The sequence below is a fragment of the Tamandua tetradactyla genome, chromosome 9 (genome assembly GCF_023851605.1).
Source record: "Tamandua tetradactyla isolate mTamTet1 chromosome 9, mTamTet1.pri, whole genome shotgun sequence".
Classification (NCBI taxonomy): Eukaryota; Metazoa; Chordata; class Mammalia; order Pilosa; family Myrmecophagidae; genus Tamandua; species Tamandua tetradactyla.
In genome coordinates this window covers 39,694,526-39,712,377 of record NC_135335.1, presented here as the reverse complement: position 1 = coordinate 39,712,377, position 17,852 = coordinate 39,694,526, and the positions used below count along the sequence as shown (strand labels likewise).

At 36.0% G+C, this 17,852-nt stretch overlaps 1 protein-coding gene across 19 annotated transcripts in view; it reads left to right on the top strand.

Moving 5' to 3' along the window:
- Positions 1 to 17,852, top strand: part of SETD5 (SET domain containing 5) — a 74,036-nt gene that overhangs the window by 19,215 nt on the left and 36,969 nt on the right. For 5 of the 19 annotated variants that reach the window (XR_013157796.1, XM_077116655.1, XM_077116659.1 and 2 more), the window contains exons 2-10: positions 7,098 to 7,157; positions 9,732 to 9,918; positions 10,732 to 10,956; positions 14,212 to 14,404; positions 14,684 to 14,789; positions 15,110 to 15,318; positions 15,654 to 15,712; positions 16,223 to 16,410; positions 17,350 to 17,388. Coding sequence is in view for 18 of the 19 variants with exons in the window: in XM_077116655.1 (XP_076972770.1) it covers positions 14,313 to 14,404; positions 14,684 to 14,789; positions 15,110 to 15,318; positions 15,654 to 15,712; positions 16,223 to 16,410; positions 17,350 to 17,388 (693 nt within the window). In the remaining variant the exon portion in view is untranslated. The other 14 variants (XM_077116662.1, XM_077116657.1, XM_077116668.1 and 11 more) reach the window with 11 other exon arrangements.

Genomic DNA, 17,852 nt, shown 5'->3' with positions numbered 1-17,852 from the left:
ATATGATGTCATGGAGTATACCAAATTAATTGGTAGCTATTAATCCCCGCCTATCCCCAAGCCCCTGGCAACCACCAGTCTATTCTCTGATGGAATAAGAAGTTTTTATTCCGTCAATTAGCTCATGCCATTACCTATGCTAGATATTTCACATAAATGAAATCAAACAATATGTGACCTTTTGTGTCTGACTTCTTTCCCTCGGCGTTATGTTTTTGAGGTTCATACTCTTTGTAGCATGTATCAATACTTCATTCCTTTATATGGTTGAATAATATTCCATTGTAAGCGTAATGCTGTATTTTGTTTATCTATTCATCTGTTATGCACATTTGGGTTGTTTTCACCTTTTGACTCTTGTGAGTAGTGCTTCTGTGAACATGCTTTTGCACTTATTTGAGTGCTTATCTTTTCAGGTCTTTTGGATGTATACTCAGAAATGGAATTGTTGGGTCATATGGTAATTCTCTGTTTAACTTTTAAAGAAGCCACTTGTTTTCTGCAGCAGCTGAACCATTTTACATTCTCACTAGTAGTGTACAAGGATACCAATTTTTCCACATCCTCACCAACATTTATTTGCCACTTTTTTTTATTACTACCATTCTAGTGGGCCTGAAGTGGTATCTCATTGTCATTTTGATTTGCATTTCCTTAATCACTAATTGCATTAAGCAACTTTTCATGTGCTTGTTGGCCATCTGTATATATTCAAGGAGAAATGTTTGTTCAAGTACTGAGTCCATCTTTAAATTGGGTTGTTTGTCTTTTTGTTGTTGAGTGAGAACAGGGTTTTGATAACTGTTTGAAAATGAAAGGCCCAGATCTTCTAGTTTATTTGTATTTTTCAGTTATAATTTTACAGATGCCAACTAGATTACAGATGGTTAGCATAATTTGTTTTGCCATTACAGGAAGAAGAAATTTAATGCTTGGTGCCTTCTGTTTTTAAAGAAATTAAAAGTTGTCCAGTGGGACAACTATAAGAAAACACTTTGGTTCCGAAATGTTGCTTTTACTGAAACTTATTTTGAAGATCCCAGCCCAAACTTGGTGAAAAAGCAACTGTGCTCTTCTACTTAGTATATGAGAATTTTAGAGGATAATAAAAATATATCACATAATTGTTGAAAATTTAAATTAGCTATCGTTTTAAGGTATTCCTTAAGAATTTAGAGAATTTTCTGAGTAAAGAACCATATGAGGGAAGTTGGAATTGAAATTATTTTAACTCTTATAGGAAAATTTAGCCTTCCCACCATGAACTGGAATGTTTGTGGGTGTGTAAAGTGATATTAATTTTTAGATGGGTGGTTTGGCAACAGTTAAATATACTTATGCCTTTTTTTTTTTTTAGAGAAAAGTTTTTATTCCATCAGTTAGTTCATGCCATTTTAACAGTTGTACTTAGGAATTTATCCTAAGGAAATGTTTGGATACATTATAAAGGCATATGCTCTATAACCTTTCAGTGCAGTATTGCCTATATTATAGGAAATTAGCATCAATCTAAATACCCAGTTGCAGAGGGTTAGCTTAAATTGTAGTATATCCGTTGGATAGAATACTGTGCCATCATTTAAGAAGAAGATATAAATTTGTAGGTACTCATAAAGAAAGATGTCCAAAACTTATGAAAAAATCGTGTTACAGATCAGTAGGGTTAAATTCCTTTGCTGCTATGTACTTAGCCACCTGGTCTGCCAGGTAATCATAGAACATGTATGGTCACGTTCTTTTCTTTTGTGTTTTCAGAGTTCTCGCTGCCTATTGGCCTTCGTTTTTTCATAGAATTTTCCATGAGACCAATGATAAGCTTTGTTTAAACAGTTTAAGGGGTTTATTTTTAAAAACCTGTTTCTAAAAGTGACTGTCTATGTCATTGGTAAATTATAGAGCCATTTGGGTTTTCTCCCCCCTTTGAAAGGTGGGTGTTAGTTTCCTTTCAGAATTTGACTCATTCATTGTAGAGGCAGGTTTGGGAAATATTTATTTATTAATTCATTCGTTCATTTATTTATTTTTGACATCATGGTTGTGAAAATGTAACACTTGGCACATAGGCAAACCTAAAGAGCTTGTAAGTTACCAACCATCTCCTACTTTGATAAAAGAAACATCTTAAAACAGGACCTAACATAATCTTTATGCATAGTAGGTACTCTCGTCATGTTTGTCAAATAAATAAGGGAAGGAAAAAGTGACAAATCTAGATATTATAAATCACAAGAGAGCCAAGAATTTTAATCTTTTGTCTGGCATAGCACCAAATGGTACTTAATTAAAAATATATAATAGTTTCAATATAGGTGTTGCTATGTAAAGTAAGTGGTAATTGCTTTAATAAATAGGGGCTATATATTAAAATCTTCATTTTCTGTCTTATGAACTCCACCACTATGTGTTTATGACTTCTTACAAATTAATGTTTTTGTCACTCTGCTTCTCCATCTGTAAAATAATGAATTAGATTCTAAACACTAAAACTAAATTTTTTATCAACTGGAGAAAATTTTCCTAAATTACTGAGCGTATCCTGGTTTTACTGCCTCAAAACTGTACATAAACACATTTTGTCTGAAGCAAGTAAAGTATTTCAGTATTTGAAAGATGAAAGAAGTCTGAGTAGATAGGAGACAAGTGTAGAATAGATTCTGCAAGCTTTTCTTCCTATCTAGCAGTGAATATTAAAGAAATAAATCAATCTAAGTTCTTTGAGGATGTTACCTTTATTTGATACTTAGAAACCTGAATTTTTCCTAACTGATTCTCATTAAGAATACAGAGAATCTTATTCTTGGTTATTTTAACAGTAAATATTTGTTTATCATTATTTGTAATGGATTATAAAATAAGCTACTTCTTTTTCTTCAATGTCAGTTTAAAATAGTTTAAGATCCTAGAATTTAGTTTCATTATTTATGGCAGGTACTCTTATCCTGCTGTCTCCTCTCCCCCAGCTACCGCTAAGTGAGACTTGGCCTCTGTGATATTTGCTATTGATGAAATTGTTCATGGAGAAAGATATGACTTTTAAAAATTGGGTTGTAATTACCTCCTGTTCCTAGTCAACGGAACTTTTATACATCAGTTTCTTGTACCAAAGCCCAATAGCCCCAACGGGGAATATAAATTAGGCAAAAGAGCCAGAGGATAAACTGTTGCTGAAGGAGAAGTAGGAGAAAAATAAAACTTTTATTTTGGCTCTAAGTTACTAAATCATGATGTTTCCTTAGTCTCTTTTGATGTTTACCTCAACCAGTGTTTCTCCCTTGTTTCTTTTCTGCCTTGAACTCATCCTGGATCCTTTGCCTGTGTTAACTTGCTTCAGGTTGTAAGCCTGATTTATCCCATTCCAATTATATGGGAGGGACCTCTGAGCACTGCCTCCCCTCCTCGAGTTCATCTCATTTTCCGGTAATTCCTGTATGTTTCTTCCAGTGTTTATAACTTGTCTCTTTTGTACTGTTTCATTCATGTTTCTCACATTTCTTTTTCCACATTGTGTGCTATAGAAAATTTGAAATTTACAGTGTTGGAGAAGAGTGAAAATAATTTTTAGCCATATTCAAGTTATTAGTGGCAGCTCTTCTTATTTGCTACAAATTGTCTTTGTGTACCTATGAGTCAGCAGAGCAGGTTTTATTCTTTCTGTTGTACGGCTGAGACTTTAAGATGTTAAATTATTGCCCCAGCCTGTTAGTTGGTGACAGCACAAGGATTCATACAAATATGGAAAATGAAGAAACCCAATGAAGCTTTTACTTTGAGGAATTTAAGGTTCGTCTTAGAAGTGATTTTCCTGAGGTCACCAAACTAATTAAGTGGTAGGCTAGAACTCGAGTTCCTTGCCTAATATTACTTTTTCTTTTTCTATGGTAAAAAGCTGTATGGCAATTGCAGTGTTTTTACATAAGATATTTCAGTTTGGATGGAAGATAGAAGAAAAGCTTCCAATGTGTTACTGTATGAGTTCTCAAATAAGTTGGTTGTATAAATAAACTATATTCATAGGTATTTTGCATTTTCATCTGTTCTGTGATTTAAAAATTAACTTGTGTAATAATCATCCTGCAGAAAACCTTCTAATGCTCTTTCCCCATCTCCCCTTTGCTGTTCGGTAAAGCCATTCAGATGAAAGAAACTGAAGAAGTATAGACAAGTATTTTAAGAATAAAGTTAGCTTACATGTAGCAGTTTTGAATAATCATTTGGTTTACAAATTTTGTGTTAAAATTAATGGCTATTTTTTTTATCCTTGTTGAACATTTTTCTGAAATGTTTTCCCTCTTCTCCTTAATTAAGTATATTCATTTATTGTCCTGTAAAAGATCTTTTAAGCACTTCAGAGTTATTTTGCAAATCAATTCATTTTTTGTAGTACACATTTTGAAGAGAGTAGATTAGGCTGAATATACTGATATCAGGATATATTTTAGATGCTTGGGTTTTTATTGAATCTCAGCTCAAGGGTTATTTATACCTTTCAGAAGGAAGAAACTAATGATTTCTAGCTAGTTGGGGTTTAGAACACTGAGGTTTGTTATATGTAAGGTCTTTTATTTAGTAAGTTAAAAAAAAACTTATAACTTCATAACAATACTGTGAACAACCTGTTGCTAAAGCTTTAGGGTAAAGGTAGAGAATGAGAAAGAAACCAGGCTTTGGCAATGAAGATTCTAGCAGGGATAGGATTTTTGAATCAAGGATATTTTTAAGTTGAATTCTAAAATAGTTTGCTGGCTAATAAGATGAAAATAATCATTGACTGTTGTAAGATCTGAAGTAATATTCTTGCCCTTAAGAAAAGTGGACGTTGTAAACAATATATTGTGTGATTTATTACTCAACCTACTTTTTTTTAAACTTACTTTTATGTCAGCCCTGAGCAATAATAGATTTCTCTTCTTTTCTAGTACATGCCTTACCCACAATTTTACATTGTCTCTTCGTTTCAGAATCATCTGTAAAATATACCTTTCTGTCCCTGAGTATATTTGTTCTTACTTTGATATCTCATAATTTACATTTCATAGTGATTTTCATACTTGGGGAAGCCACTGACTGAGAACTTCTTTGTATGAGAATAAGAAAAATAAGTGTAAAATGCCAGTGTAAATAGCGTGTTATTAATATGCTTGGAGAATTACATTCTTCATAAAAGTACAAATGCTCGTGGTCTCTTATTTAAAAATTTAATGATGGATAATTGGTATCTTAAAGCCAAACGAATTAAAAGGGACATTTTGAGAAATTTACTTGTATGTATAGATCTAAATATATATTCACCAGTGTGTTTTGTTGGAAACTAAAACTGACGAAAAGAAAATTTGGAGTTCTGCTGGTTTATGGAAAGAGTTGATCAGAGATTGTTCTTTGGCTGAGTTGCTGGTCTGCATAGGCTGTTAACAATTGTTTCTCTGGCAGCAGATCTTGTTCATCAGGATTGCATCATTTCTGGGAGGATGGCCAAGGTCCACAGCCTCAGTACAAAGACTGTCTGAAGCATATGAGGCCTGCTCTCTTTCTGAAGCGGCACTCCTCTTCCTGCCAGTCCTCTTCACAGGATTACTGAATCAGACTTGTTCTGAATTTCTTTCACTGGATTGGCTGTTTATTGGACTCTTGTCTCCCAGCTGCTTCCGGCTCACCTGGTTGATGCAATTTCTTTCCCTGAAATCTCTGTTGGGATTGTTCTTAAAACACTTTTTGTTTTTCTTTGCTGAGAGTGACCAGACCGATCATGCGAATTTTGTGCTTTCAGCAAGTCATATAGAAAGGAGACAATCAGGAAGAAAAATATCGAGATTATCGGCCATTTCTGAACCCAATTAAAAAGACAGATGATTATAAACCATTTCTGGCATGTTGTGTTTAATAGCCTTTTCCTTAGAAATTGTATATAATTGGAGACTCCTTGAAAGATTGTACTGATAGATGGCTGGTTGTGCTTCTGAAACCAAGAACTTCCTAGCATGTTCCTATAGGTTTGATGAATTATTCTGGTAGTTAAATTGATATGAAATTGAAATTGTGATGCATTTGTTTTTCCCCTGCGGTACACCCATATGCTTTTTCTTCCTGTCCTTTCTTATTTCTTACTTTCTTTCTTATTTGCTATCGCTAAAGAATGAGTCTGCTTTTTCATTCATTTATCATTTTGCATTATTTTCTTTGCTTCATTTCTGTGTTTCCTTCACACTTTTAATTTTTATAATAATTCTTACATACCCTTTAATACTTCTAAAAAATAGTTCATTTCCCAGGCTTTTTAAATTTGGAAATTCATAAAATAGCAACATAAATATATTTCTACTCTAATGCTTAGTAATTAGAATTCCACAAACAGCTCTTTTCACATGTATGATATATTAATATTTCAGGTGTTAGTAGCCTCTTCTGGCTAATGTTAAATTTGGCTTTTGGGGGAAACAAACTGAAAACTTAAGGAGAATGACCATTTTCCCTTAAAAGTCCTGATCACTTATTTTTATTTTTATTTTTGGAGGGTAGAAGTTGAATTGTGACTCCTTTCAGCATAATTCCACTATGGAATTGATCACAAATAGAATAGACTCCCTTTTGTCACTCATTGTCTATAGCAGGGCAAGAGAATGGGTGGGATGGAGTAAAGGGGTAAAAAGAGGTAGTATGGAATTGTACTTTAATAGATGATTGTAGGCCCTTGTCAGTCTCGAGAGCAAATTGGATATTTGATTAAAGAGTCTTTAAATTTGGGAATAGGTCACTGGAGAGATAGAAAGAAGGGATCCCTTGAGGAGAGGGAGAGAATTCTAACTTGTAGGGGAAGAGAAGAATTAGCTAGTTACATAATAAGGTATTTACCACTTCTTAAGTCAGAGAAAGATGATTTCCTTTCCTACCCTTTGTTTATGTTCTAGCTTTTTAGAAACATAAGATACAATGGTTAAAGACAAAGATATAGTACTGGATGAAACATAGGATGGTAAACAAGGCAGTATAAAGAAATAAAACAAGCAAAACTACCATTAAAAAAATATTTCTGTAAAATTCAATTCTGTGTGCCCATCAATGTTAATTCTTTCTATACTAATTTGTATCTCAACTTTTTCCAGGTCTTCAGAGCTACTAGCAGATAATTTTTTGGAACTTCATATTCAGAGGTCTATAAAAAGGTAACTAAACTAATTAAATTTGTTTTTTCTTTTTTTTGCACTTCAATGAAAGCTTAAATCATATGTTGAGATAATGGTGGACAGCCGTTCGTTCAGCAAATATTTATCAAGTACCCACAATGTGCCAGGCACTGTTCTGGGCATTGAAACTATAGCAGTGAACAAACAGACAAATGAACAAGTAAAATAGCTCTTGAAATTGTCCCACCTAGAGTCAAAATTAATTCTTTCTACTCTCTCCAGACGTATCTCTAGAATATGTGATAAATTAATAACTGCTATAACTCTTAAGCTTGGTAATCTATACTAGGAGTCTGTTGTCTTGGTTTATTAAACTAAAATAATTATAATAAGATAATATTACATATAGATGATCTTTTAAAGGTTCTTCAGTTCATATTTTTAATAGCTACATTTTACATAGGGAGTTATTTAGAGAAGGAACTAGTCTCAGGATTATATGATAAAGTTGGTTTTGTTATTAGAATTTTAAATTAAGCTGCATTATTATAAAAGCATTTTTTATACTCAAATGGCCAAGCTAACCTATTATGAGTGCCTTATCAGAATACCAAGTCATGGAAAAAAAATTCATAGTTAACTGTGTAATGTTTCTTAAAGTTTTTAATCAACTATCCAAAATAGCTGGGCTGGGGTTCCACTAGGGAATGTAAAGAGCGTCCTTCATTCATTAAGGAGATAGTATCTGAAGTCATTTTTCCATCTTTTATTTTCAGCATATCTAAAAATTATTCTCAGAAAAAAATATCAACTATCAGCTGGGAATTATAAGTTGTCTTTTTCTTAGAAGCCCACATTTTTTTATGGGCAAGTGATTGTGGTGAATGTGACAAAGGGTTTTAAAAAGAGCATTGGGTTTCTCTTTTTCCCTGACCCTGCACTTCCAAAAATCAAAACAAAACGTCTTTAGAGTGCACAGTGGTTCAGTGGTAGAATGCTTGCCTTCCGTGCTGGAGACCCGGGTTCGATTCCTTACCATGCATTCCCTCCCCCGCCCCTCCAAAAAAAAGCATTGGGTAACTTTTTTGTTCTTTACTAAAAGTATTACACATTGCTCAGATTCCCTGTACTGGTCAAGAGAGGTATGATCATTATCTGACTTTCTGCTGATTATTCTGGTCGGGCAACTTCTAGGTTTTTTCTTTATTTTTTTTTTATATGGTCAGGCTCCGAGAACTGAACCCAGGTATCTGGCATGGCAGGTGAGAACTCTGCCACTGAAGCATCATTGCCCACCTAGGCTTTTTTCTGAAATCCGAATTACACAGTGTTTACTAAAATTAGAGAAAGTTGCAACCAACAATCCCTGGTATTTTAATTACGTCCTTGTTGACTGAACTAAGTGCTTTCTGTCCTACGTTTGTAGATTTTATTTCATTTTGCTTTGCTTGGGGAATGAACTGCCTAGATGTCCCTTTGGACAAATTTATTGTTAGGGAAAGAATACATTTGTATGTTTCTTTTCCATTTATGGATTATCCTCTGTGTAGGATAGGCCCAAAGGCAAAAAGTTTTATCAGTTCTCTTTTATGAGCTACAAGGAAATAATTGATCAGAAGATTTGACCTTCTTGTATGCTTTTGTACCAAGTCTAACAATATGTCACCTCCATTTAGGAACTGGTATATTGCCACACCCAGATTGGAGAATTCTAGATGCATTTGGTGAGATTCATTTCCAGAGAGAACTGCTTGGTTTATAGCTATTTTAACGTTCTAAAATAACAAACCAAAAGTAGTAGTATTATCTTAATGCATTCTTTAAAAAATGTCTTTGCCTGATTCACTACTCACAAGTAGTTTTCTTACCCACATTAATTTGTTTCATTTATCAAAATAAGATTCAAGCATTTCAGATTGTCCACCATTTAAAATTTGCATTAATCCCATTGATTGACTCAATATCATGTACTTTTCATTTCATTTAGGTTTTTTTTCCCAGTATAATTGTTTGACTTTTCTATTACCTTTTTGCCTTACCATGAATCCATCTGTAAGTCGTTCTTTTTTGTATACTTTTTGCAAAAATCATTATGAAATGTGGAGCTTAACCTTCACATTAGCTTTGTTCCTTTCCACATAAAATTCTTCATTTCATCCTTTTAATGATTTTTACATTAATATAAAACCTAGGAAAAAAAATCAGTCGAAGACCTTGAATTGTTAAGGAGCTAGTTAAATTAGAATATTTCAAGTAACCGTCCTATATCTGAACATATGTTAGTTAAGTCCTAGGTTGCCAGTAAATTTAGTTGGTGACATTGGTAGAATGAGGGAAATAATGCCTATTTTGAGCTAGGCAGACTATTACTTTCCCTTTGGCCAAAAAGAAAAAAAAATCTAAAACTGAAAAAACATAACTTACCTTCACATTTTTAGTTGAATATTAGTGAAGTGCCTAGTAAACATAGAATAATGAGTAGATCCTCTTCTGTACTTGTTTCAAAGATATCCATCAAAAGCCTTATTAAAAAAATTACAAGAAAGATACAGCAGCATTTTGGATAAATTTAAAGAACTTTCTGGTTACTTATATATATTTTTTCTGTGGCAGGATTCCTCATGTCCATAACATGTTGGTTGAGACTCTGGAGCTCACCCCCACTCTCAAAGTGGTCCGTCTCCATTAATTGGACCCCTTGATTTCCACAATCTGCTGGGTTGGACGTCATGAGCATTGCAATCCCTCTGGGAGTCACCACACCAGATACATCCTACTCAGATATGGCTGCTGGATCAGAGTAAGTGCTACTTCCTAGATAGTACCTAGATAATCAGTTCTTTGGTGACAGTATTCTTATGGGTATCTAATAAAAAATTCATAGTGTTTTCTAAATCAAGCTTATCCAGTTTTAAATTGTGAATGGCATTAGACCGTTCCCTTTTCCCCCATAGAAACTGGAGGAATTGGGGGAGGAAAAGAGCTTTGGGGGAGGGGTTTCTGGGTAAATAATTAATAGCGTTAAGTTTGTAAAGTAGTGATTACATTTTCATTTGTTTTCAAGGGTGGGAAAGGTTGAAATAAAGTAGGCCCCACTGCCTGCTTCTCTAGAGGTAATGATTATTCTGATGGAGGTAGTTAAGGAGGTGTCCTCCAACTGATTTTCCTTGAAGGCCTCTTCCTATGTGCTTCCCACTGTTATTAGTAAAGTGGCTGAAACTTGAAACTTTTTATGGGCAGTTTACTTAGACCATCTCACATTTGGGGTAGAAAACTTGGAGAGCAGTGTCATCTGTTCTTCATAATATCCATTGCCTAGAAAGAGGACCTTCAAAATCAGTGGTACAAAACTTTTTTTTCAGCTAAGAGCAGCTTTAGGAATTCAGAGTTTGTCGAAAAGCCCAATCCCTAAAATAGACTCGATTTTTGAAGAATTTAAATGCCAAATGACAATGAAGGTAGGCCTTCATTATACAACTTTATATATTATTCACAGCTTAAAAATTTTTAGCCTTTTGTATCCCTTCTTTTAAGTTGTCCAAGATTCCCCCTGCTCACAGATTCCCCCTCTTGTCCTTTTACCTCCCTTGTACCCAATCTTCCTTGCTTACAGAAAGGAAGTGGAAGCCCCCTACCTTTCAAGACGAAGTGGCACTACACCAGGATGTGAAAGTCCAGCGAAAGAGACCCAAGGGGCCTAGGGGGCAGCACACCCCCAGAAGCCAAGTCTATTCCAGGCAGTACCAGGGATTAGGGTCTGGGCTGGAAAAATCCTGGTGTTTTGAATATGTTCAGGTCCAGTTCAGACTCTTGATCCCACAGCCACTTCTTGAGTGAGGTGGGTGTTGCTCTAATTCCCCTGTTTCTGTTGCTAGTTTCACAGCCCCTGGGGATTCTTCCTCCCTGTCAGCAAAGCAAAGCACCTGTACCAGAACTTGGGTTCAACTGTATCCCTGATTTAATAATGATTTTCTTCCTTGAAACCGAGGATATTATTATAAAGCATGTATCTTTCTTCACAAAGCCACCTAAGATAAATTATCTATTTAATGATTTCCTTAAAGAGAAAGACTTAAAAGAAAGCTAACCTAAGAATTAGTATTTCTGGGGTAATCTAGATGGTAGTGTTGGGCTTATTTGCAAATAAAAAGGAAGGAGGGTGTGGGGTGGGGAAGAACCTGATATTGTTGCTTCCAGAGATTTTTTTCTTGCTTGGTTTTTGCATGCCAGAGAGAATTCTGCCAGTAGCTGAGACTTTCTATTTTATAACTATTTGCCAAACAAAATACTTTAAAAATTCTCCCTGCATTAGTAGGTAGCCCAGTTACATAATATAATAAAGTCAGCAACTAATCTCCTACTATATAGATTGACTAATGGTCTGTATAGGTAGACAGTGTTAACATTTGAGATACTTCAGCAAAAAGGTCAAACCAATGCATTTTAGTTTAGTAGGTAAGAAAAATAGGCAAAGCAGTTCTTCTTAAAACAAGTGTCTTTCCCAAGGTATAGAGACAACTGCCCATAAATATTGCCAGAGTCCGGAAGTAATTGCAGAACTGAAATACTTCTGGTCTACAAATTAGGCTGCAATGCTTCTATTCACTCCAGTAGATCCTGGGATTTCCTGAAACATTTTCATTAATAATCTCCAAATGAATTTCTGATATTGTGTCACATCTAATCATATTGTGATCCATTTAGTGTTTCCACAAAGTGAAAGAATGACATCAATTAGGCATGTACCATTCTGTTAAGTTATTGATGATTTTGACATGCCTCAACATGTGTATGCCACTGTGCTAGGCACTCTTAAGATTAAACCTGATATATGAAGGGCATTATACTCAAATAAGTAGAGATCCTAGACCATACCTTAAAGGATTTAAAATCTGATGGTAACAATGTGCATTATGCATTTTTTATATATTTATAGGAAAATCTGTAGATTAAGCAATAGAAGCAAATATTTTTCTGAATTTCAGACATTTTCCAAGAGGTGACATAGTAGCAGGTTGCATATTGTACTTAGAAAACACTTGATGGGGTGTTATCTGCTGTAAGCATGGCTTCTGTGTATGTGTCTAGCTGTCACAGTAATTCAAACACAGGAGAAGAAAGCCTACAATTATATTTTATAAAGTGGTTGGCTAACAGAGATGCAGTCCTAACACTCCAAATTTTTAATCCATACTTTAAAATATAGATAAGAGCTGATTTACATGTCAAAGAGTATTCTAAAAACTGCTAGTTGCCTGTCAACATATGATTATTGGATTTGATCAGTGACTAGTATGGAGATTTCAAAGTTCCTTTGTCAAAAAATACGAATTCAAATTTTAGTATTTGGCAATACATAGCAGTATATATTAAATGCTGTACTTAACTGAAAGTATTGTGTAATGAGATGGCCCGTTAACCTCCACAGTCTACATTTTATTTTTATTCCCTAGACTTGCACATGAAGTGCATGTGTTCATATTTACCCAGTTTTGGAAATGGGTAAGATACAGCCAACATAGCTCTATCTCCATGGCCATCTTTTAGTTCATGCAACTTTCTTTTCTCCTGTCCTTCCCTCCCCGCAAAAAATCCATTCCTAATAGTAGCTGTCATACTTCACGTGTTCAGTGGTACAAAAGCTCCCAAATAAAAGATGTACAGCTCTTTGGAATACTTGTTTATCCAGTAATGTATCTAGTAAATCAGCAGTGTTGTGTAAAAGTATTACTTTCTGTTACCCATCCTGTCACCAGTCCAGCATAAAAATGAAATTCTACCCTCATTCTGTTAATGCTTGTCTGCCTTTGGTTTCATTTAGGAATGCCCACCTATTTCCTAATAATTCAGAACTGATCGCCTCTTACTGGGCCATGTTCATATTATTTTGGTGTATTCCCTCTGCCACCCCTAGTTCACATCTTGCAGACACTCTTAAGTAATAAATGCATGCACTTCACTAACAGATAATACTTTCCTATGTCTGAAGTTCTTCACCTAGAAATTACCTTTGCTGTTATTAATAAGATCCCTTCTCACAGTTTTGGAGCATATAACTGGGTGAGTTGGATATGAATCTCAGAACTTTCTTTTATTCCTCAGTTCTCAAGTGACATTGCACCATGTTGAGCTGCATTCTTTATTCCTGCTAAGTATGGTATATTGTGTATGTCCAAGCAGGAAAAATATAAATTTCTTCATGCAAACAGTATGCACTATTGGAGTCCCTAAAAGACCTATTGGTCTCTAAAGTTAAGTTATGCTAGTCCTTGGAGTTTCTAATCTGTGACTCTCTATTCTGATTGATTTAAATTACAGCTAATCCATTATGCAGTTTCTCAAAGTCATATATTCCATAATTATCCTTCAAAATTCCCCCAAACCTAACCTGGTAACAATTAAAATAGAAATTCTTGAAATTTGTCCTTTGCTACATGTATATTTTTATTATCAAATAAATGCTTTCATTAAATTTCTGAATTTGAATACATTTATAATCTTTTTATAATAAATTATGCTTGAAAAGTTTGTTTTACACGCAATGGAGATACAGAAAGATACTAAACTGACCTTCTCATTAAGTCTGGTGACAAAAAGTCTAATATTATTTTCTTTAAAGGTAGCATATTATCCTGATTTCCAGACCAAAATACATAGCAGAAAGAGCATAGGCTTTGGAGTCAGACAAATGGCTGACTCCTGCCTCTGTCAGTGTGTGACCTTGGAGAAGTCAACTAATTTCATAGCCTTAACTACCCCTTTTGTAAAAATGAGGTGGTTTATACCATGTTTAGTGGTTATAGAGATTAAATGAGTTAATTATATAAAGCTCCTAGCAAATAGTGGGCAGTTATAAAATAGTTGCTGCTGCTGCTGTTGTCACCAGACTAATAGTCAATTTCAAGTACAGTTTTATTTTGGAATTCTGTGGTATTACCATGCAGCTGTTAAATAATCATGTCCTTGATATGCTTGCATGTCATTGGTGAATGAGAACTTATTACTTTAATTTTTGAAAGGTGTTTGGGGGTTCATCAAGATAAGAGGTGTGATAAATATAAGATGCCATTGTTTTTACCTGTACTTTCTTCAGGGTATCCTGTCTTGGTAGTGAATGGAAGAGGGCCTGGTCCCTGGGGCAGTGCAGAAGGCACTTTCATCATCTCACTCACTGCAAATGTCATGTGAGGTTTCATGGAAGTATTAAGAGATCCAATTAAGAAGAATAGTTCTGAGTCTAAACCAGCCCAGAGTGGTTTCTCTAGGGGAAACTCCCCGCCCAGCTGGTACGTTTGTGTTTGTCATTAGGGACACCTTGTATCCCAGGTGCCTGCCTTGAGACATCTGCCTATACTGGCTTCATGTCACACACAAATTCACATTTAATAACACTCCTGTTATTTATAGGCTTAGTTATGTTAATCAGATTGTTTCACTGAGTTCCTTCTCTCATTCTAGTGGCTGGTGGTTGTGGAAAGAGGAGGGGTTAGAATGGGAAATAAAGTACTAGTTTAAGGAAAGATTAGGTGTTATGCTATCATGCATTGCTTTTCGCCTTTGTGCAGCCCTGAATCTGTGGAGGCTAGTCCAGCAGTTAATGAGAAGAGCGTGTATTCCACTCATAATTATGGGACCACTCAGAGGCATGGGTGTCGAGGACTGCCTTATGCTGTGAGTATGCATTTGTTTCTTTCCAGAACAGTGATCTTCCTGGAGTATAATCCATTCTTATACATTGTGACTTTCTTGAAATGTTTATATGCAGCATGACGAAGTTGCCCCTTTTCCCTGCCTCCAGCGGACGTCTAGCCCTGCATCATTGTTCTTGTTTTTATGTCCCAGTTGACCTTGGCATTTTGTTTTATCACTTTCCTGGTTGAAGCCAAAAAACAAAGGGTACTACTTTCTTCTTTCTTTCCATATGTACCATACTTTAGGGGAGAGAGGGGCCAGTGTTTGGACACTGTTGATTTAAAAAATCTTATTTTCAGGATCATAATTACGGAGCCCCTCCTCCTCCGACACCTCCTGCTTCTCCCCCTGTCCAGACGATCATCCCTCGTTCTGACCTGAATGGCCTGCCGTCGCCTGTAGAGGAACGCTGTGGAGACAGCCCGAACTCTGAAGGAGAGACTATTCCTACCTGGTGTCCTTGTGGTCTTTCTCAGGATGGCTTCCTTCTCAATTGTGACAAGTGCAGGTAAGATCATGTTCCATCTAAATTCAAGCCTGGGTTGCTGGGATTAGGGTTTCTTATTAGGGAAAAGCTCAAAGTATTCTTTCTTGTGTTTGTTAATGTAGATGATTCCTTAGTGCTCCTTGGCTCGAATTCTCTGCACTAGGTGAGAATTGCTGACAACAAGGAATGAGAGCTTGATGTTAAAGCTTTTGAATTTGATATGAAATTTAAGGTCCTGGAAGCATTTGGTAGGTGGGAGGGAGCGGGCAGTATATGCAGAGACACTTCTCCCATGTGTGTTATGATGCATTGCGTACTTGTTGGAAGGACTACTTTAAGTTTATTTTCCTCTTTAGGGGAATGAGCAGGGGGAAGGTTATTAGACTTCATCGGCGGAAGCAGGACAACATATCAGGTGAGTGGAAGATGGGTGAGACTCACAGTTTGACATAAAAATGTTCTGTAATTTAAATATTCATTTCAAGAACCTCTTCCAGCTCTTTTAGTAGAAAGGGATAAATATCCTTTCAAGACCACTATAAAGTGTCGTGTACTTTCTTTGAAACTGTTTCTTTTTTTTGCTCTCTTTGTGAAATAAGTGTGGCCAGATACAACATTTAAGTGGTGATAAAAGTTTTCCTTGTGAGCACAAAAAAGGGAGGCCCTTTTCTGTGTTAAAGATTGAGGTAAAGAAACTTGAGGATTGAATACAGTGTAGAGCAGGGTTTATGTGCTTAATGCCAGTGACATGGGAAGTATCTTGTGTTCATAAGAAAGGTGGGTAGTTATGTGGTTCTACAAGTGATCGAGTTAATCGTAGAAATAATGACTTAGCGGGCATGGAGTACATCTAGAGGAATTCACTACTTTTTGTGTGCTTTTGAGGCTGTTGGTACAACATAAGTACGAAACTACTGTTTTTTAGGTGGGGATAGCAGTGCAACGGAAAGCTGGGATGAGGAGCTTTCTCCTTCCACCGTGTTGTATACAGCAACACAGCACACACCTACAAGCATCACCTTAACTGTCAATCGAGTTAGAAGAACCAAACCCAAGAAACGGAAAAAGAGTCCAGAAAAGGGTCGGGCAGCACCGAAGACGAAGAAAATCAAGGTATGGAGGGCATAAGTATCTTAAATAGAAATATGCCTGAAATAGCTCAGATTTTGGAGCAAGAATATGCCACAATTCTTTTGAGAAGTTTGACCCAAATGTTGGAATGGCCACTTTTGCTCTAGTTGGCAAAAGTCGGCTAATCTCTGTTATATACATGTAGACCAACCTCTCTTCTGCCACACCATTCCATCACCACTGGCACCAACTTTCGTCTACTCCAACCCCCATCCCAGGTATGAAATCCCGGCCCTGTCTCACATAAATCCCCCATTATGTGCAGCCTCCAGTGTAGGCCTTCCACTTCCTGCCTCCCTGCTTCCTCGGGCCCAAAGCACAGTCTGAAATTCTTGTCCTGGTTACTTGCCCACCTCATGTCATTGGGTTGATTGTTTTTTCCTTGTTTCAAAAAAAATCAGGAAACCTTGCTTGATTGGTCCAGGCTTCCTCAGTGTTGTGTTTACTTTCCTGTATTCTCAAACTAATAGTCTCCAGGAGAAATTCTTCTGTTTTGTGTTCTTTCTTCCCCATCACAGCAACTTTGTTGCTCCTAGGTGGCTTGCCCACCCCTTTTTAAGGGGATTGGTCTTTGTTTCTTTCTTAATTTCAAAAACTGGTAAATCTGCAACCTTTAAGTGTTTTTTATTTACCTTTTCTTTTAAGTGTTGGGTACATATAGGATTTAAGTGATGCATGCTCTTCCCTATTAATTACTTAGCTCCACAGTCCAAAGTAGCAGAATTACTCTCAGAGTGTATTAGCCTTGAGCTACCTCTATTCTTGATAATAATTTGGGGAATTCCCTTGTATTTGTTACCAAGAGAAAAGGGGACAGAATAGAACACTAGTTCTTGCCTTAGTTTTAGTCTCAAATAGGTATAACTGTCATTCTTGGTACCAAGTTTTGTTTTGTTCTACTTGTTTTCCTCTTTGGGATAGGCATTTCGAGAGGGATCCCGGAAGTCCTTGCGGATGAAGGTAAGGGGTAATCTTCCCTGCTGCTGTGTTTTACTTCACTGTGATCTTGCATTTTGGTCAGCTTCTTTCCTGACATTGATGGTCTGGAAATCTTGGACTCTGCTTTTCGTTAGTTTGTAAATGTTGCCATTCAGTTTTCATGGAGCCTTTATCTAAAATAGATTTTCTTGGCCATTTTCTGAAATATTTTTCCTTTCTGTAGTCTGCCTTCATTTATTAGTTTTTCATTAGCTGCTTTTCTGGGGGGTGGGGAGGGGGGTGGTGGTAAGTGACATTTTGCTGCCAAACAAATGAGGCTAATGTGTTCTGTTGTGCTTGAGCTCAACCTCTTGGAGGTTTTTCTGATGATGGTATGGGGTCTCTTGTGCATGTACCCTAACACCATGTAATCTTTAACCATCAGTTGGAGGGATAAATTTCATCAGTAGGAGAGCTGTATTATTGAAAGGAATTAATCCTATTGG